Source organism: Rhinolophus hipposideros (assembly GCF_964194185.1).
Source record: "Rhinolophus hipposideros genome assembly, chromosome: 9".
NCBI lineage: Eukaryota > Metazoa > Chordata > Mammalia > Chiroptera > Rhinolophidae > Rhinolophus > Rhinolophus hipposideros.
The window spans coordinates 21,916,731-21,937,862 of NC_138055.1; the positions used below are offsets into that span (position 1 = coordinate 21,916,731).

The 21,132-nt window shown below is 37.6% G+C and overlaps 2 protein-coding genes across 2 annotated transcripts in view; one reads left to right on the forward strand and one right to left on the reverse strand.

Annotated features, from left to right (window-relative positions):
• CCDC38 (coiled-coil domain containing 38) overlaps positions 1 to 12,164 on the forward strand; it is a gene marked incomplete at both ends in the record, with an annotated part of 27,667 nt that extends 15,503 nt beyond the window's left edge. The window contains 6 exons of the mRNA XM_081058918.1: positions 7 to 76; positions 1,415 to 1,566; positions 2,867 to 3,002; positions 7,434 to 7,639; positions 9,668 to 9,761; positions 12,051 to 12,164. Of these exons, the coding sequence (XP_080915044.1) occupies positions 7 to 76; positions 1,415 to 1,566; positions 2,867 to 3,002; positions 7,434 to 7,639; positions 9,668 to 9,761; positions 12,051 to 12,164 (772 nt within the window). The remainder of the gene's footprint in view (positions 1 to 6; positions 77 to 1,414; positions 1,567 to 2,866; positions 3,003 to 7,433; positions 7,640 to 9,667; positions 9,762 to 12,050) is intronic.
• Positions 3,866 to 20,225, reverse strand: SNRPF (small nuclear ribonucleoprotein polypeptide F). Its single transcript, XM_081059216.1, has 4 exons — positions 20,080 to 20,225; positions 18,078 to 18,203; positions 13,885 to 13,949; positions 3,866 to 13,301 (listed from the first exon to the last, which is right to left on the reverse strand). The coding sequence occupies exons 1-4, from the start codon at positions 20,080 to 20,082 to the stop codon at positions 13,235 to 13,237; spliced, it is 261 nt and encodes an 86-aa protein (XP_080915342.1). The 5' UTR covers positions 20,083 to 20,225; the 3' UTR covers positions 3,866 to 13,234.
• Positions 20,226 to 21,132: the final 907 nt, after the last annotated feature.

Here is a 21,132-nt window from a genome sequence, read left to right on the forward strand (position 1 = left end):
TTTCAGCCTATCTGAAAGTATAAGCTCAGAAGACAGTTTGGAATTCTTTTTAGATGATGATATGGACTATGATCTGGTAACCAGGTTTTATTTCTTGATTTAAATATTATGTCAGGTGAAATGTATAGGTGCTCATTTCTTGTTTTGAAATTAAAATTTCCTATTCCAAATAGTCCACAACTTTGCAGAAGAAAATATGATTTTGATACTGTGCCCCAGTTGTACATATAGTTCATCTTTGTCCATCAGACATTTTATGAAAAACTCAATGTCTGTAACATGGTAATAATTTAGGAGATATATATCATCTACAGTGTTCCTGTAAAAATAGCTATTTCCTGATTGCTTCTCATTTTATTGGGGCTTGAGAAATATTGAGAAGCTGAACTGTAAGATAAATTGACTTTTAACAAAATAGCCCCTTATGGATACAAGACTAACTTTGAGCTCACTCCACCCTGAATACAACCAAACTCAAAAGGAACAAAAAACCACTTTAAAACACCATCCGTTATTATATATCACACACCTTACCCAAGTCACCTTTTTTTTTTTATTGTGGTGAAAAAACATAAACTGTACCATCGTACCGATTTTTAAGTGGATGGTACAGTAGTGTTAACAACACGCTCATTGCCGTGCAACAGAATCTCTAACTTTTCATCTTACAAAACTGAAGCTCTAGACCCACTGAACAACTCTCCTAAGGCCCCTCCTTCTAGCCCCGGCCACCTCTCCTCACCAAAAGTCTGATTACTTTAGGTCTCTCATAAAAGTGGAATCATGTAGCATTTGTCTTTTTGTGACTGGTTTATTTCACTTAGAATAATGTCCTCCAGGTTCATTCATGTTGTAGCATGTGACAGGATTTCCTTCTTTTTAAGGGTGATTAATACTCCAGTATATGGATAAACCACATTTCCTTTATTCATTCACCCATCGATGGACATTCAGGTTACTTCCATCTCTTGGCAAATATGATGAATGTGGGTGTGCAAATACCCAAGTCATCTTTTAAAAAATTAAAGTAATATATACTTGTTCCTAAAATCTTGGAAAATGTAAAATAATTAAAATGCGGGGAGAAAAATGACCTTCACTCAGCTCCCTGTCTTTATCTTTCTTGTTTCTTCTCCTTTGCTTCTCCCTAGACCCACCTCTCCCCTTTCCCTGCCCTGGCCTCATTTTTAGCTCCATCCTTGCTTCTTTTCCTCACCCTCTTCTTTCTTTTCCCCCAACACCCCAAATGTCCTCCTCCTGAGGGCCAGCTCTCACATGGAAATAGGCTCCATTGTCATTTTCTCCTTATGTCTCCCTCATAATCAGAATGGTATTCCTTGGCCCCACTGTATTTTCCTAGAGAAGTCATAAGCGTGTGCATAAGGAGCATATTGTATTCTTCATTATTGATTAGGAGCCAGAGCTTTATTTCAAAGAACCAGAGGAGTTACTTCAAGTCTTTACAGAGCTGGAAGAGCAAAATCTTACTTTGGTACAGTACTCCCAAGATGTAGATGAAAATCTTGAAGATGTGAATAAAAGAGAAAAACTTATACAGGATAAAATGTAAGTTGTTAAAAACAAGTAGACTTGTTCTATTAAGTGATTTCTGACCAGAGACAGAGTCCAACTCATTCATGTGTGGCCCTTTGTTGTGGTTTCTCTGGATTTAGGGTGGGTTTTTATTAATAATAGTTTACATTGCGGAGTATAAAGAGTAGAAGTTATATTTACACAGAATAGACTGGTTTTAATTTTAGTCCTCACTTCCTTTCACTCATCAAAATATTTTCCTAGCTAGCAATAACAAAAGATTAAAAATAATCGAAGTGTCCCCCTGCTGCCTTAATTTTTGTTCACTGCAATTTCCCCCCTACCATCTGGCTAATCAAATCATGCTTTTGGATGATAATGCTAGTAAGTGCACTTTTCTTGGCTGTGACTCTCCTCAGCAAAACAGCAATTTTTGTGACTTAAATATTGCATCATTTTGTAAAGTACATATCAATATATCAGGGCTGGTATAAAAGGGATTTCTGTCAGGGGAAGGAGACTGGATTTGCTGACTCACAAAGTTCCTTTTTACTCTAAAATTTTGTATTATGTCAATTTTGGAAAACAGCTTCAAGTCACAGAGAACAAATCTTTATATCTACCCATTATATTATTAAAAATGTGTACAACCTTTGTCAGAACAGTGTTCTGGCCAGCAGATGGCAATCTTTTAAAATAGTAGGTCAAACTACATTGGACTTTGGAACAAATTAACTTGTTTAGAAGAACCTAAAAGCCATGATCTCATTGCCCCCCCTCCCCCGTTACCACTAATGTATCCTTTTAATCCCAATCCTCACAGCATATGGTATCCCATCCCTGACAATATTTTTGGGGAATGCAGTGGGCATAGTTGGGCACGAAAATGGGATCTATGCCAGAATCCATCTCTAGAAGATCTGTATCAGAATCTCTAGGTGAGGGACTCAGGAGTCTATTTTTCCCCTGGGTTCCCCAGATATTCTGATTACCAAGTTTGACAACCCAGACATAATAGATCTCACCACAACTTGGGCTCCTGACACCTCACCTTTGCTGCTCTCTATTTGGGGGACACATGGGAACTACAAAAGTAGTAGAGGAGAAGAAACGCTTCCTGATGGAAGTTAAAAGCAGCCTCTGTGCATTTTTCTTATTTTGATCTGAAAAGTTGCATATATTTTGGCAATGTCCTAAAAATATAAACTCGGATTTGGCTTGCTAGACATAGGATGCTAACACATGATCTGGAAGGAGTGTTGAAGCTCCTAACTGATGGTTTATTTCACTAAACCACAAATTACGGACAAGGGTCTTTCTTCTTTTGCAATAGAAATAGCAACATAGAGTTTCTTTTGGAGCACAAGGAAATTCTTAAGGCCAACTGCGTGAGAGAAGAGGAAAAAGCAGCAGAACTGGAATTAAGGTCCAGGCTATTTAGTTTTGGACAATTTAACTCAGATGCCCAGGTAATCATTCTTTGCCTATGGTAATTTTATTTTGGCTCTTGATACAATTTGCATTCCCTGGATACTGCACATTGGAATGCGGAATGGAAGGAAACCAGAAGTCCCAGCTTAATGATAAAGGCAGAAAACCAGCTGGGAGTTACCTTTCTTAGTATGTAACAGTCAATTTACATAGTAGATAGAAAGCATTCAAGTTGGCATTGGGGGTTCTCTTAAAATGCTGCTGAGATTTTTTCCCCCTACTTCTTTTAGTCAGAGTGTAAACATATGAAATAGTTCACTGCCTATGATCATTCTGGTAGTAATCTATGGAGCAAATAATTAACAGAGGAAGCACTAAATCAACACTGAGCTTGTATAGATTTGGACCTCTTTGGGCCTGCGGACAGATTCATTAAAGAACACCTGGACACACAGTAGCGAGTTATTTATTTACATGTTAGTCTCTTCCAGCTGGATGCAAACCCCTCGAGGGCAGGGATTTCTTGCTCATCTTAGTTGGCTAAGTTTAGTCCCTATAAAGTAGGTGCTCAATAAATGTTTGTTGAATGATTAGATTAGGTTCTAGGCCAATGACTCCAGTTAACATTGGTTTCCTTATAAAAATCTCAAATAAAATTCAAGCTAATAGGTGAGGCTAATATCACACTTATGGTTATGAACTTGATTTTCAAACAGAAGTAGATTTGGGGGAACTGCACTAGACGATAGTCCTTGCCTACCCATAGGTAGGGTTACGAAAGGCACCCCTTTACACACATATATTTCCTAGGGTGGTACAGCACCCCGAGTTAGGAAGGGATAGGGACATGCAGTGCTAGAGGAAGAAGTGAGAAGACAGCCACCTTTCATTTCTTCAATGCTGGATTTTTTAAACTTCTCTTTTATTGTGGTAAAATATACATAACATAAATCTTACAATTTAACCATTTTAAGTGTACAATTCAGTAGCATAAAGCATATTCACAATATTGTATAACTATCACCACTATCTACAGAATTTTTCATCATCCCAAATAGAAACTCTGTATGCACTAAACAATAATTCCCCAATCCCCTATCTTCCAAGCCTCTGGTAAATCTCTATTCGAGTTTCTGTCTCTATAAATTTGCCTACTTTAGATACTTCATATAAATGGAATCATACAATAGTTGTCCTTTTATGTCTGGCTTATTTCACTTAGCATGTTTTCAAGGTCTGTGCATGCTGTAGCATGTGTCAGAATTCCTTTTATGGCTAAAAAATATCCTATTAATTTCCATTTTATCTATCCATTCATTTGTTGATGGACACTTGGGTTCTTTCCACCCTTCAATTCTATTTTAAATAATTTTGAAGCTGATTGACATGAAAAACAAAATAAATATGATATCACCCCTTCCTCCCACCAAGCCCCTTTCATGCAAGTTTAGGGCAGTTATGAAAAAAAGTAGCATTTTCAATACTCTTAAACTTTGAGGCAACCGAATCCCTAAACAGAGATGGTACAATTGATCTGAAAATATCTTTGTAAAGGAGTGAGATTTGGGTCAGAAGTATAATTTTGGCATTCATGTATTACACACTCTGGGAAGATGAACACTCTCCTATAGATACAAAATGCAGGGGTGAAAAGGGGGAGGAGAGCAGGAAAATTGGTAAGGGAAAAATATTCTTAGACTTTTCCTGCTTGCAGCACCACTCCCATTCTTTCAGATCGATCTCAAAATGTGCAAAACATAATCCTTTATGAGCAAATAAACATAGATGCACCTAATTTTGATATTCATAAATTATGTTACTTTGGAGCTATGATGACTATAAAACCGGTATTTTACTCTTTGAATTTCCTCATTTCTAACTGTACTTAATCCCCTAAAAATATTTTTCATTGATTTAACATACTACTTTAAAAATTTTAAATTCAGGTATAATGTAGCATTGAAAAGTGCGCAAATCGAAAGTGTATTTCTCAAAGAATTTCCACGAAGTAAACACACCCGTGTCCCAGCCCCTGTATCAGGGAAGAGACCATTATCAACACCTCCAGAAGCCTTCCTCATGCCCCTTTCCAGTCTCTTTCCCTCAAAGGTAACCACCATCTTCACTTCCGTTGCCATCAATTAGCTTTCGTGTTTTTGAACTTCATGTAAATGGAATCATGTAATCTGGCTTCTCTCAACACTGTTTGAGATTCATCCATGCTGTTTTGCCTAGCAGTTATTTTCAATGAAAATGGAATGGAATGTAACCTATTCCACTTCAATTTGCAGAAGGTATTCATCTCTGGTTTAACTTTTCTTTCAAACAGGGAGCTTATCAGGTTCAACTGGGAGAGTTGTTTATAATAAGCACACGGAATGTGACGTGGCTTAGAATTACAGAATCCTCGAGTTGGAAATTTAAATGACATTTAGACATCTCCCCACTCCCCTACCCAGTTTTAATTCAATTCTTCCTTCTACGCATTGTTCTGGCCAGATCACTTCCCATCCACTGTTGGAAGGCATCCGAGATTCTTACCTGGTTTTCAGTCTTGCACAATCCTGCCCCACTGTACCTCACAGAGCAGCAGGAGCTTCTCCCATCCTAGAAGCCTTTCCTAGCAGCCTTCTCCGAGGTGCTCTGGGCGAGGCCTGCCATCTGGTGGCCATTCCAGGGATAGGCCTGACACTGGGCTTGTCATCAGGAGACCTGTGCCTTGAGCTCCCTTTCTTTGCCCTTCTGTTGGGTGAGGCCCTCAATCGCTTTTTCATGAGTATTTTCTTTAACCTCATTCCCTAAACCTATTTCTTACGTAGTTCTTACCTTGTTATCTTAGGAAAATATCTCTCCTTGTCTTTTCCTCTCCTGCTTGACGGGAACTTAAAAGACATCTTGAAAGGACCCTGTCCAATTTCTAAAACTCTTAAGGGTTCAAGAGGTCTTCAGAAATTTCTATCAGGTACTAACCATTCTCATATTAAAGTTGCTTTTCCTCAGAATCAGCGTTCAATATATTTTTTAAAATGATTCACATTGCTGCAATATTGTTCATATCCAATGTACATTTCAGGCCCTCAACGGGTCACTTTTACTTTTTTCCTTTTACATTTTTCTGTATTTCTAAAGTTTTCTAAAGAAATGCGTTAAATAAATAGAAAATACAATAAATGTTATTTAGAAAGGGAGAGAAAAAAGGAGCTTTATGGCAAATACAACTTTTGCTTTTTTTACTTTCTCCATTTATATTATTTTGTACTTCTCTAAGTTTTCTTTAAAAAGCATTTTAAATATAAATAGTAAATACAATATGTATTACTTTAGAGAAAAAAGGGGGGGTTTATGGTAAATAGGATCATCAGAAAGGTGGTTAAACTAGGAGGTGGGAGAGACAAGCTGTTGGAAGTACAACTCTTGGTAACAGGACTTGACTTGTAATTGTATGTGGCTCCATAAGGCGTCTGTGGTTTCAGAAAGGATTTCTCATGGCTCCAGGAGCCGCATCTGTCTTGACTGTTATTTGTCCTTGGCTTCATGGTGTTTCTCGTCTTCTTGGGCAGAATCAGGCACTGGGGCAGAATGCTACCTGGAGAGCGATTTGCTTTGCCCAGCATTTTGCTGAGGCCCTATAACTGTGAATGTCCAGTACACAGTGGAGAAAGAGGAGTTTTCTCGAGGTCCCAAATCACATTTCATACAAGCTCCAGCCATCTCCACCACCACTTAAAACGGCGCAGTAGCGAGGTACAGGGATCAGCAAGGTTTGGCCTAAGCCTCTGCTTACACTAGAGTACTTGCAATGGCTTCCCAACGGAGAGAGTAGAAAATTAAAATCCTCAAAAGGCTTTTGGAGGCAAATCTGGGCATCTGTTTGCTTGTGACTCTTTTTCCTCTGAGAGAATGCATTAACTTATTCAGCAAACATTTATTAAGTGCAGAGTTATGTGCAAGGCATTGTTTTAGATATTAAGTGTAAACATAATAGTTCCTGCGCTTCAGGTGCTTACGGTCTAGAAAGGGAGACAAGGCATGTATGCAAATAACTATCATACAGTATAATTAGTTTTAGCAATTAGGCTAAGTGCAAAAAATAAAGGAGCGCATACGCTGTGCTGCCAGGATATGCACTGGAGTAGCAAAACAGGATTTAAAATGTATGTTGTCTCTACTTGAATGCTCAGAGAATCAGATATACAAAAACATTCAAACAAAAAGATGATAATTATATTTATACCTAGACTGAAATATTTTTAAGAAAATAATCCAACACATTACTCTAGTAATGATCTGACTATAAATTATCATTGCTGCATTTTTCCTCGTTCTTCTGTTGTATTAAAGTTCTTTTAAACAAAGAAATATTTGTAGCATATAAAAACCTTTTCATTATAATATGTAAAATAGAACTTTACATTCATTGAACAAGCAAATAGTGATGAGATGTTTTCTGCTCTCCTTCTCAATCTCAGGAAAAACTGATAGACTCTCTTAGTAAAAAAATTAATCAAGTTTACAAAGTCTGCATTGGAGATGGAGAGGTTGGCAGCCTCGACCCTATTCAAAAGTTGGTAAAAGTAGAGTCTCGCCTGGTGGAACTGAGTGATCTCATTGAAACCGTTCCTAAAGAAAATGTGGAGGCAATTGAAAGGATAAAACAGAAAGAACGACGGCAAAAGTACAATGTCTTATATAAGTGAATGATTTAATAACTAGCTGTTTTTGCTTGGATTCCATCAACACTTATGTAGCAAGGATGACCACAAGAGATGCAGTGGGAGGAACCAAACCCAGCCCTGCCCTCCTAAGAGCTATTTTTTAGTGTGAAATATATTCACCAAATATTCTTATGAAACAAATGTGTCACTACCAATGGTCCATGGGCACTGTGAAGGAAGGAACCATGTGAATAGCAAGTTCACCAGGGACAACTAACTTAGTTTGGGATAGGCAAGGGGTTCTTTTAGCCCAGAAAAGTGAATTTTAAGGGTGAATATTCATTCACTACTTACATGATTTCTGAAGAGCTATCATGTGGAAGGAGAACTGCAGTTGTGTTGAAAAACCCAAGGCACAGATTATAAGCCCTTTATTGGAAAACTGCAGGGAGATTCAATCTATGAGAGAATTGTTTGAAAGAACCATGCAGTGAGGGTTTTCCTGTGTGTGTAACTGCCAACAATTCCATACACAGCATTTACACATCAATTCATCTATTCCTCACAAGCACATGAGGATTATCATCCCTGGAACATGCCACACCCTGCCACATCCTTGCTTAGTTTGGGGTCTTTTGGGGGAATGCATCGATTTACCAATAATTTCTGTTCCAAGTTAAGCAAGGATTTTATGTATATACTACCTTTGAGGCAATGATTATAAATATATGATCCCTAGTATAATATGGCACGTACAGAATGCTTACAGGTGGAACAATGTTCATGTTACATAGCAGAAAAGCATGTTGGGATGCCGACTAGTACTATGGCTATAAGTAGGGGCATGAGAGCCGACCTGCCTGGGTTCAACCCAGGTTCCACCATGTACAACTTTTGTGACCTTCAGCAGGCTGCATAACCTTGCAAGTCTCAGTTTCTTTATCTGTAAAATGGCAGTAATAACCTGTAAGGTTGTTGTGAGGATTAAATGATCTATGTAAAAGCACTAAAGTGTGTCTGGCACATAGGTACTCAAATGTTAGCCATTAATATTAGATATTTTATTATTGCTTATTTACATTATCCATATATGGGGCATGATGGTTTATATGGTTTCCCCCATATAAAAATGGAGTCTAGTATATATTAAGGTAGTCCTGAAGGAATTTTATCAAATATAAAGCAAATTTTTAAAAAATTATAAGTGAAAGATGATTCCCATAACATGACCTGTGTTTAATTACACTAACAACACTGCAACTTTTTTATAGTAGGAAATGAATTGTCATCAAAGTATAATTACAACTTATTTTCAGTAGTGATACATGATTCTAATTGTAATTATCATTCTTATCAAAAAAGAGGATTTTAGTTTATTTTCCCCATGGTTTGGATGCATCTAATACTAATTTTACATTAAAAAAATGTTCATTGTTATACTTAAAATTAAATATGTCCACAAAATAGCTGTCACTTACTGCCAATTCTGCACCAGGTATTGGAGTAGAGACTGCATAGGTCATCTAAGTTTATTTTCACAACCCCAAAGAAAACAAGATAAATAGCATTTCTTGGTCTTGAAAATACCATTAAAAAATTAACTGGAAAATACACATTTGTGATAATTCATTGAACTACATACTCATGATTTGTGTACTTTTCTGCATGTTCAATAAAAAGGTTTAAAAGGGGAGGAAATAACTGCCAGTTAATCCAAGTGGCTGTTGTGTGGATAAACTACGAAATGCTGAAATTTAAGTGGAGCAATGAGGTTTTGGCTGAACTGCTTGTTTTAGACCAAGATCAGAACAGATTTTTACCAAAATGGCAATATGCAATTTCTTCCCATTTCAACACAAACAGGATCTGTTGTTGAGACTTCACATAAATATTCAAAAGCCATAGTTACGGCTGCAGATAAATTATTATTTTCACTTAACCTTAATGGAAATCTAATAATAGTTCACTACCAAATAGTAATGATGTAGGTGTTTTTTTACCTTCCAACTGTGATTTATACTTAGAAGAAAATGTTCTCCTCTTGCCAGGTTGCGTGAAGAGAAAATGAAAGAAAAACAAAGACACCAGGAGGAAAGGCTAAAAGCTGCTCTTGAAAGAGCAGTAGCACAACCAAAGAAAAAGGTTTGTGTTTTGTTATTAATAGGTCCAGATACATCAACGTGAGTACTTCTGTGATATGAAAACAAAATGCCAAATCCATCTAACTTATCCAGGATGAACTTCAGTAAAATAATCTTTCTTGCTTACAGCTTCAATCGGTCTCTGGTTCCTTGCTACTTTTAGCATTCAAATTTCTAGGTAACAGTTCTCCATCAGACCTCCTTTTTAGTAAAAGAAACCTGAACCCTCTCCCTCTTTTTCTTTAGCTCCAGGTTCATGAAACCAGAGAATTATTTTTAAAAATAATAGGTGGTACAAGTGTATGGTTCAAAGTTCAAAAGATACAAAAGTATTCAGTGAAAATTAAGTCATCCTCAATTCCCCTCCCTGGAAGCAACCATTGCTGACACTTTCATCCCCATCCTTCCAAAAATATCCTATATATTTGTGTATATTCTTCTTATAAATGGTAGCTATGAACTTTGCTTCTTTTACTTAACAATGAAGATAGTGAACCCAGAGAATTACATTTAACTGGAAGGGTCTTCCAATCCTCACACTGTAAAAATAATGAGATTAATGGTCGAAGTTAAAATGATTTACCCAGTGTCACTTCAGATTTAGCAGCAGAAGCAAGACCAGAAGCCAAGGTTCTTTATATTACACGATCACCTGTAGCAAGAAGTTGGGGATTGGGCAGTCACTGAGTGCTTACGGTCCATGCCTCCGCACTGTGTGTGCAGGGCCTTTTGTTTCCGGATGCCACTCTCCCTCCTCTAAGTTAGAGTCTAAAATATATTCCAGGAAGCCAATTTCATAGTTATCGGCAAAGCTAATGTGGACATTGATCCTTACCATAGAAATAGCTAACCTACAGTGAATGCTGTGTACCTCACAACCAGCCTTTTGAAGTACTTGAAAAAAGTTCTGAAGTATGATAACTGAATATGTATGTCAAAAAGTGATAATTACCTTATTTTATTTAACTATTTATTTAAATATAAATTATTTTATTTAAATAAACATTTTCAAAAGTCTGTGCTTTTTTAAAAAGTTCAACTCTTCCTAAGACCTGACTTGTCCTCTTCTTCCCAAAGAATTAACCATTCATCACCCTCCCATATGTATATGCTCTTCAATAAACCCACAAAATTGAAATGATTATTTAAAAATATATCCATCTTTCCTTCTAGACCATGAATGAGTTTTATGACCTTTGTATCCCCAATGCTTGCCAGAGTGAACACTCAATAAGTGCTTACTGAATTAACAAACTAAAATTGAGAATGAAAACTAAAACTGGAAGAAAATTGGAAAAAAAAATAATGATCTGATAAGTTGACAAGACATGAAGATCTGGGATAGAAGTTCTTACCCAGTTGGGACACTTCATCACTGGAGATTTTCTCAGACATATTAATACCAAAAGTTACCAAAGGAGATCACTGACAGTAGGAAAAAAAATTGACTTTCAAAAAGTAATTTAGGTATTCCTGTCCCCTAAGGACATTTTTGTTGGTATGATAGGCAGGAACACTACTGTTTAGTTCACTGGGCCAGGAATGTCAAACATTCTCCAATGCAGGGGACACTTTCACATAGGGGTAGCGCCAGTTTTGAGACACAATGTCCCATCAAATGTGAAGTCCAGTAGAATATAAATAGTTTTCTCATCCATTTAATTTACACAAATTCAGATATATAAGCAAAACAAAACAAAGATTATGGGGGATAAAAGACTAAAAGAGAAAAATAATTAGCACAATGTACTTGAGTGTATGCCCCAGAGAGAATGAATAGGTGTGAAATTAGGGATTTCCCTGAGCCTGTCCTGGTGGGAACACTTCCACGAGTCAACAGGATTACTAGTGTTGAAGACAGTACATGGTTTTCTCAAGTTTTGTTTAACAGGATTTTAAAATGTTAGTCAACAGGCACTCTCAACAGAGAAGAGCAATCTCTTCCAACCAATGGAAGAAAAACTAGATGTGGCACTGAGAAATAAATGCTGGCCTCAGGCATGGTCCTTTTCTAGGCTGACATGTCTGAATCGACCTAAATCTCCCCCACTTCCCCATAAAACCTAACTGCTTTGTCTTCTGCATACTCTAGCGTGCCATCAGTTACTTTACTTTGCCAAGCATGTTGGCACAAGGTTCTCAATCCCTTTGTAACTAATTATTTACTATTCTAAACCATATTATTCCTTGGGGGAAAAAAATCAAGTTAATATCAGTAATTTATTTACACTTCAATAGAGGTTCAATAGGTTATGCTGAAGAATATTAAATATTTTTTCTTTTGTTTCAGCTGGGAAGACGACTTGTCTATCGTTCAAAACCTCCATCCAGTGACAAACACGAACTATTTTTAATCAAGGATACGAAAACAAAATCAGTAGAGGATGAATATTTTTTCACTTGAATTGAAGCAGTAATGTTTTAGGTATATTTTGTAGATTTTGGCTTTCAATGATGGCAATATTCTGCCCTATATGCTGGCCTACCCAATTTGAAGAGAGGCTTTGTTCTAAAGGTTATAGGATTGGGAATGGGAGTTATTTTGTTTTGTTGTTGAAGCCTTTTATTATCCATATTTTAAGTATTATTCTAAACATTATATATCTACACGTTGAGTTGTCCCAGTTGGGGATTCACATCTAAAGTCTACTGATGTAACTACATGGTGAACGATCATTAAATTGCAGTAGTGGCAGTCTCTGTCAACATCAGACTTTAAATGACCCATTTAAAGTCTGGTTGAAAAAACCAGTCCACAGGAAAGTTCACAGTATACATTTTATCACCGTATAGATTTTAATGTTCAACTCTAATACATCTTAAAGGTTTCTGAGGAGTTTAAAACTGAAATGAAAACCATTAGGTTATGTTCTTAGAATATAACTGTAAGACTGGTTTTTAACTCACATTAAGAAGTTCACATTCAGAAAACTTAATTCTCTTAAGTGAGCAAACCATGTCTTCAGCCTAAATGTGTTTACAATTTCTGTTGTGTTCTACATCCACAATCATTTAAATTTTCAGGTGATGTTTCAATTTTAGCTATAATATGTGTACATTATTTAGCTTACACTGATATATTATGTAATTTGTCAACTAAGTAAAATACATTATATATTTAATTCTAAGGAAATGTTTAACTTTATACATGTTAAAAATGGCTCAAAATAACTTTAAAACCAGTTGCTTTTAAAAGGTCTCAGTTAATATATAATTACAAGAAAAGGGATGAAATTCACCTTTATAAACATAAAGCATGTAAATAATTTTCCCTTTTAGAAAAAAATAGAGTATTGGGCTTACAAAAGAAAACCAGCTTGAATGAAGTTGGGTGATTTTTCTAGCATTACTTCTGTGAATAATCTTTCAATTGTTTCAACATTTGAACTTTGCACATAAATATCTGAATATGAATAGTTCACCAGTCAAATGAAAAAGTTTTTTTATTTTATAAAAAATGTCCCACAAAAGATGCTATTCTCTCATTTCCCCATCTTCTTCCTCTTCTTCAACACCCCTGATATAAAGCACATTATTACACCTGTAAATAGAAAAACAGTCCATTTTGTTGTTCCAATTGGAAACCACATAAGATATGATTTACTACTAGATTTTTTCATTATAAAAAATACTGAATGCTAAATTTACAATATATCATTTATTCTTTCTCTTTTAAAAAAATGTTTCTACCATTTTTTAAAAAGCACATGGCACTTATTTTTTTTTTACCACATGGTTGTTATAAAATGGTACCTCATGATCTTCCAAAGAGAATAATGACTAAATTAGGTGTAAAGTTAGTTCTAGAAAATGAGTGTAACAAAAATCCCCAAAATGCATTCAGACACAACTAAAATTCAAAACCAAGCTCCTACAACTAAAAGCATTCAAAAAGGTTACAACTAAGAGCTAGAAGTTTAATATCAATCCTAGAAAAATCTTAAGGATGAATAGCTCCAAAATATTTAAATCTTCTTTGACAACTTGAACAATTTCAAAGACTCCTGAAGTCTAGTTGTAGAATATTATGTTAAATTAATAGGAACTTAAAAAGTAATTCTGAAATTGAAGCACTAAATTATTTCTAATACTCGTTATATACACAATTACTGCTGTTTGGTTACCTTATTAAAACTTCACCGAGATGTCCAGACAATGCTCCATCTATGTATTCTTCTGTGTTTGCAAGCTTTAAATAAAGAGAAAATACATTAGTATGATACAGAAAGTAAATAGTATAAAACACCTAACACTGGTGAGAGAACTTATTAACTGAGACCTTTTTATACCAACTCACATTTATCTATAATTAATATTAGAAAATTACCTTTCTATTACTATTGTAGTACTTTTTAGTTTCATATAAATATTCAGTAAAGTTTAACATTGATGGATATAGAATATATAGTAAAGCTAATTTCAACACAGTTTTTTAAATCTCTAAGTTGTGTAATACGTTTTTCTATTAGCCATTAAAACAATGTATTGAGGAAGGCAGTCTCCCAATTTATGAGTAAATTTCAATTAAAAAGTTTTTTGAGGGGCCAGCCGGGTGGCGCAGGCGGTTGGAGCTCCATGCTCCTAACTCCGAAGGCTGCCGGTTCGATTCCCACATGGGCCAGTGGGCTCTCAACAAAAAAAAAAAAAAAAGTTTTTTGAAAATTCAATTGCAAAGAAGCAAGCAGACATTAACTTTTCTTGGAGTAACGACGTTACACTGTAGTACCATATTGAGGAACCCAATGGGTATACAAAAGCTATGGCTAAAATACCAAATACTTTTATATTAGTCATCAACCAAACCAAAGAACTGAATAAGAATTTTTTTTAAATCATGTGCTAATACACACAAAAAAAGAAATTCTTAAAAGGTTAAAAATTAAGTACGACCGTACCAACTTCCATTTATAAAATACATAATCACAGGGATGTAATTATCAGCACAGGGAATACAGTCAATAATATAATAACTTTGTACAGTGACAGATGGTTACTAGACTTATTGTGGTAATCACTCTGTATGGTATATAAATGTTGAATCACTATGGTATACACCTAAAACTAAATACATAGTTTTAAGCAACTATACTTTAGTAATAATAACAATAATAATAAACTCATTAAAAATTTTTGACCCAAAACGCCTTAGGAATTGGCATTTGAAATTCACTCATAAATACTGAAACTCAACATTTTCCTTACTAAATTGTGGCTGGTGGGTTACACATCTAGCCTGTGGTAAACATTTATTTATGATATTTTAGGCATCATCAATGTGGTTAGTTACTTAGAGATACATTCCCTAACTGGCAGGCTCACCAGGAAGCTCCATTTTAAAACAAAATTTGACCTGAAGTTTGATGAAAGCTTTCATGTTTCAACAGTAAAAAAGAATAACCTTTATAGTTAGGGAACTATATTATTTCTAATTTTACATCAAGATGTTTAGCTTTCCTTCTACATATAGGTAATAAACTTACAATTTTAAAAACCACAACCAGTGCTACCTGGGACTCACAAAATAAATGAACAGGAAAGAAAGGAGAGGGACAAGTTTCCTTCATTAGCTGGGCAAGCAGCAAAGAGCCAGAAAACTAGGGATTACAGAGGATATGAAGTAAGGTATTTGAACACGTCAGTGAATTACTACTGCTACCGGATGCTATTCCCTCGATTCCTATAGAGAACAAAAAGTAACCTATACCCAAGGTTTTTGTGTGAAATACATGTGATTGTTGAGACAATTAGTTTGGTATGTAAAAGCTCTCAGAAATAAGGTATTAGTATCAACTGACTTTTAAAGGTGATTATTTTGGCAGATATTCAACATTTAACGGTTTCTAAATCATACAATAATGCTCCAAAGCCTTTGATCACATTTCAAATAAAATCCTAAGTCCTTACTATCACTTAAAAGGCCCTCGGACTACCATTCCAACCTCTGTGCCACTCTCCGCTACCTCACTGTGCTCTGGCCTTTTTGCTGTGCCCTGAACAGACCAATCATGTTCCTGCCACAAAGGCTTTGCTCTCGCCGTTCCCTCTAACTAGGGTGCTCTCTTTCCAGCTATTATCTTTTCAGCAACTCTCTTCAGTTGCTCACTCAATTCTGGTCTCTGCTTAAATTTACTTCCTGAGAGGCTCTTTCTGGCACTGCACACTTTTGTCACTCTCTTCCCTGTTTCTTTTTTTTCATCCCTAGCATCTATAATTACCTGATACCACATCATATTATTTTACCATCTCCCACCATACAACGTAAACTCCTTGAAGGTAGGGACTTTGTTCTGTTCATTGGTGTATTCACAGTGCCAGGCACATAATGGGTACTCAATAAATATGTGCCGAGTGAACAAACCCAAAAGCATCATCAATGTGGTTGGTTACTTAGAGATACATTCCGTTAACTAGCAGGCTCACCAGGAAGCTCCATTTTAAAACCAAATATTTGGTGGGTACTCTTTGTTCCCTTTTTTTTTTTTTTTTTACTGAGATATAATTCCCGTAACATAAAATTCACTTTCTAAAGCGTACAGGTCAGTGGTTTTAACTATATTCATAAAGTTGTGTAAGTCTGGAAGTTGTTCTAAGTCTGGAACATTTTCAGCACAAGGGGCACTCTTCAGATTCTTCTATGGCCTTCATAAACGATTCCTACTTGGGGAATTTTCCAAGCCAAAACCATGCTCTATAAGAATTTTGGGGACCTGAGCATCATCTGTTCAGGGGGTAAACTCTTAAATTAAGGAAAATCTCAGCTTTTTGCCTGCAAGTAATCCTGTTAGTATTCTGCCTACAAGTAAAAGTCCTACCAGCATGGAATACCTGGAATCATCGTTGGATCGACCACCTGTCTAGGTAACCTTTAAAATTCATCCATCTGCCATTAACCAGTCTCATAAATACCTGAGTTTCAGAAAAATATAACCTCAAATTGTTTCTTCAAAAACCTGGCTGGAAACTATAATTATGCAACAAAAAACAAAGACCCCAATTTAAAAATGGGTAAAGGGCATAACTAGACATTTCTCCAAAGAAGACTGTATAAATGGCCACTAAGGACATAAAAAGATCTCAGTACTGCTAATTAGGGAAATGCAAATCAAAACAATGAAGATACCACTTCACACTCACCAGGATGACTATTATCCAAAAAAAAAAACAAAACCAAAACCAACAACAGGTATTAGTAAGAACATGAAGAAATTGGAATCTGTGGGCACTGCTGGTGGAATGTAAAACGGCACTGCTGCTATGGAAAACAGTATGGCAGTGTCTCAAAAAATTAAACAAAGAATTACTATATGATCCAGCATTCTATGTCTGGATATATACCCAAAAGAACTGAAAGCCGAGACTCTGGCAGATATCTGTACAGTCATGTTCACCGCATTATTCACAATAGCCAAAAAGCGGAGTAATTCAAATGTCCATCAACAGAAGAATGGATTAAAATGCAGTATATATATGCAATGGAATATTAATTTCAGCTGTAAAAAGGAAATTCTGATACATGCTACAACATGGATGAACCTTGAAAATAATGTTAAGTGAAATAAGCCAAAAGAACAAACATTGTAGGATTCTATTTACATAAGGTACCTGGAATACACAGAAAGAATAGTATTTGCCAAGGGTTGGGGCAAGGGAAAGGGGGCGTTATTGTTTAATGGGTATAGAGTTATTGTTTAATGGGTAGACTTCCATTTTGGGTTTATGAAAAAACTGGGGAAAACTGGGTACTGATAACGGCTGCACAACCATGTGAATGTACTTAATGCCACTGAGTTGTATGCTTGAAAATGGTTAAAGTGGTAAATTTTATGTTATATATATTTTTAAAAACCTGGCTGAAACATTTACAGAAGCTAGTGTAACAGACATGTAGTCAGTTAATCAATTCCTTTGGCTGGTATGCTTTCTCCCTCAACAAATGCTTTTATGGAATTACTTTGATGTTGTGCCTTTAGCATTCATTAAAAAACTTAAGAATTTCACTTGAAAAATTTCTTTCAGAGCAAAGTGCCGGGACGTTTTGCTTTTTGTGAAAACCAGTGTGTTTTCCTTATGGTATTATGAATCAGACATCTGAGCTCTTCTTACTTTAACCACTAGGAGTCAAGTCTGTGGCTGAATTTTTGTTTAACACCTTTCTCATACGTAGTTTATCAGTTATAATATCCTATCCTTGATTCTATTCCTCAATTTTGCTTTGTCAATTTAATTAATTTTATTCTTATAAGTCACACTAAACCTTTGAGGAACAAGGTGAAGAAAATAAATACAATTTAATGATCTTCATAAAGCTTTAACTTACCTGCATGTTCATATAGCCATCTACAGATACCAGGTAGCCTTTGTATTCCATTCCCCACTTAAGTTTCACCATTACTGGCTTCCCTGTCAATCCATTGAGGAAAGGTTTGGGATTGAGGGGCAAACTCTGCAAAATGAACAAAAAAAGAACTCAGTCAATCATTTTCCTGAACTAAGACTCCCACCACCTTGTCTTTGCTACCAAAGCACCAAACTTTGATGGTATCCAAATGAAGCAAACTCTTGCCTCCTCACATTAATTTTCACTTCTATTTGTTAAAGAGCACCAGAGAAATTTAAATACCTAATTAGCCAACTTCTTCTTCAACCCATCAAAATTTATAAAAAAGTATCATTTCCTTAAGAAACACTGAATACCTAATATGCATCATTCACTGTTCCAGGCTATAAAGAAACAAAGGTAGAGGCAGTTAAAAAAAAAAGAAAAAAGAAAATAATAACAATAATGCAGGTGACAATCCTTGTCCTCAAGAAGCTCACAGTGGGAGGGGGAAGGGCAAAACACACACAGAGAGACAATTTATATTGCATTGTAGTAAGAGGAGATATGCTATGTATAAGGGTACCAAACTAATCCAGCATCAAGAGAAAAGGAAAGGAAATAATGCCTCCGATTTGAAGGATGAGAGTTATTTCCAGAGGGTAAAAATAGTCAGGGGAGGCTACCTATGTAAGAGGGAAGAATGAAGCAACAGAGTGATGTCAGAGAAATACAAACAATTCAGTGTCGTCAGAGTCCCATATATGAGGCTACAGAATGAAGCAGGGGAGAGATCACATTTGACAATCTTTCGCTGCATTCTGGGAGCTAGGACTGGGTCTTACCTGACTCAGCAGTGCCTCCTACATAGGAGCTATTACTTAATGTTTGTTTATTCTGCAAACCAGAGTATCCTCAGTGAATTCAGACATTTCTTCCGTCCCTCATCTGCTCACCCATCAGCCCAAAGAAAGAAGAGAACCAAGAAACTTAGCTATGAATACTAAGCCCATTTAAGATAAGCATATTCAGTGATCTCAAAGGACACGGGACTATCGCAATAACCTCCTAACGAGTCACTCCTGTCTTTCTCCAACTTATTATTTTCACTATTTTTTAATCATCTTATATCTCTGCTTAAATGCATCGACGGCTGCCACTTGCACCTGGAGAATGCTGACCTCCTACCATGAGCGGAGAGACCTCCCTGACCCTGGCTCATAGCCACTATTCTTGCAAGCAGCTGTGGCTTTCCGGCGATTCCTCTGAGTGGCCAAGCTTTCTTTCCGTACCTAGGGCCCATGCTCAGGTTCCCTGTGCTTGGTACACTCCTCCTGCTTTGTGAGGCGCTGTAGTTTCACGTCCTTCAGGTTTCAGATGACATCTGTCCCCTTCCGGGGCACGCCATCCCTGCCCACTCCTCTAATGCACCACCACAGCGTCCTGTCTACTTCTTTCTTAGCACTTAACATTACTTGCAATGCCGTATTTCCGTTACTATTTGATCAAGGCCTCCCACAGCCGACTGGGTTCGCATCCGTACTTTTCACTGTATGTCCCCAGCTCCTAGCACAGCATCTGCCAGGTAGCATGAGCTGAGTATCTACTAAATGAACAAGTGGATGCTCCAAAGCCCGAGCTCAGAGTTCCGGAGCGCCGCGGGGCTGCGAGTCCCAACATCACGGAACGAAAGGGGGACTCTGCAGCGTGGTAAGTGGGACGCGAAACACCGCTGAGTCTTTCCCCTGACCCTGGGGCTCCAGCCAGCAAAGATGCCCCAGGCGCAAACGAAGAGGGGGGACGGGGCAGGTGCACTCCTGGGGAGCGGAGGGCAGCGGAAGGAGCGCGCGCCCCAGACCCCAGAGCAGGAAGAAAGCGGGTAGCGACGCGGGGCGCTGCGCCTCCCGCGGATGAATGGGAAACGCGCGAACCAACCACGGCCCGGAAGGCGGGTCACCCGCCTTCTCTCTTCGGCGACTCCAGCTGTTCTTTTCCTCCTTACCATTGTGATGACGGGCAAATGCTGCGGGTTACAAGTCCCCGACCCTGCTGTTGTCGTCCCTCGTGACTGGAGCACCCACAGCAGGGCCGGAATCGCGGTGCTCCGAGAGAAATGGCCGCCAAAAAGCCGCGTGCCCTTTTACCTCCGACTTCCGCTCTTCCGCTTCTGTGATTGGACGCAAAGAGATATGTGCTGATTGGATGAGATGGCTGGGCAGTATCTCTGGCAACCAGCGATACTGCGCTGGTTTGTGCCATCGCCGCTGCTTGCGGGCCTGTGGGAAGCTGTGGGCGACTGGACTCCGGAGGGTTTCCTGCGAGGCTGCAAGTACTGGGAGCCCGCCCGGTATCTGGTCTGCTCGCCTCCGGGCGTCGGCTGAGAGATGGACGTGATTTCTCGCCTACCTGGCTAATGGGGCGTTCCTTTGTCCTTTTACACCTGTGAGAACGAGTTTGAGGCTCTAGAATTTTATCGTCACTTTTCCCACAGATTCTGTGATTTGGGCGCTCCTCTGCCGCAGCCCCTTTCTACCTGACCTCTATTCTGTAATGCTTATTTCAACCCACTTTAAAGGAAATGGGAAAGCAAGATTAGACTAAGGGAGGTGAAACGCACTGTAGAAAGTACAGAATAAATTTCAGATGAGGTCAAGTTGACTCTAGAAAACGGTATGGTGGTCTCCCTGTCGATCTGTTTTGCATTGCCAGCAGAAACCCAGTCCGGTCTTTTTACATGTAATTTATAATTAAGGACGTGGGGGATGTTTACGCTATCACGGGCTAATCCTTGATGGCAAAACGGTATTGATCAGAATCTCACCTGTTTTTCCCCAGTACAGATGTTCAGCTCGCTCAGATCTGAAATGCTAAATGCAGTTCTTGGAGAATACACGCTTTAAGTAGTGCTGGTTTGGGTTTCGTTTTTGCAACCCTAAGGAGATGACTTTGGAATTTAGGCTTAAAGGTTGCGTATTGAGGCATTATGGATTAGTGGGTAAGACTGGAGGCAGCCTGAATTCAGAACCTCCGCCCATCTGTTGGGGATGGTGTTGGG

Bases quoted from the DNA above. Each gene is read 5' to 3' on its own strand.
- SNRPF (XM_081059216.1), bottom strand. The intron at 13,950-18,077 runs GTAAGTTAAAGC...CTTTATTTAAAG, and splicing joins ATGGCTATATGAACATGCAG to CTTGCAAACACAGAAGAATA. The intron at 13,302-13,884 runs GTAACCAAACAG...TTCTATTTACAG, and splicing joins CTCGGTGAAGTTTTAATAAG to GTGTAATAATGTGCTTTATA.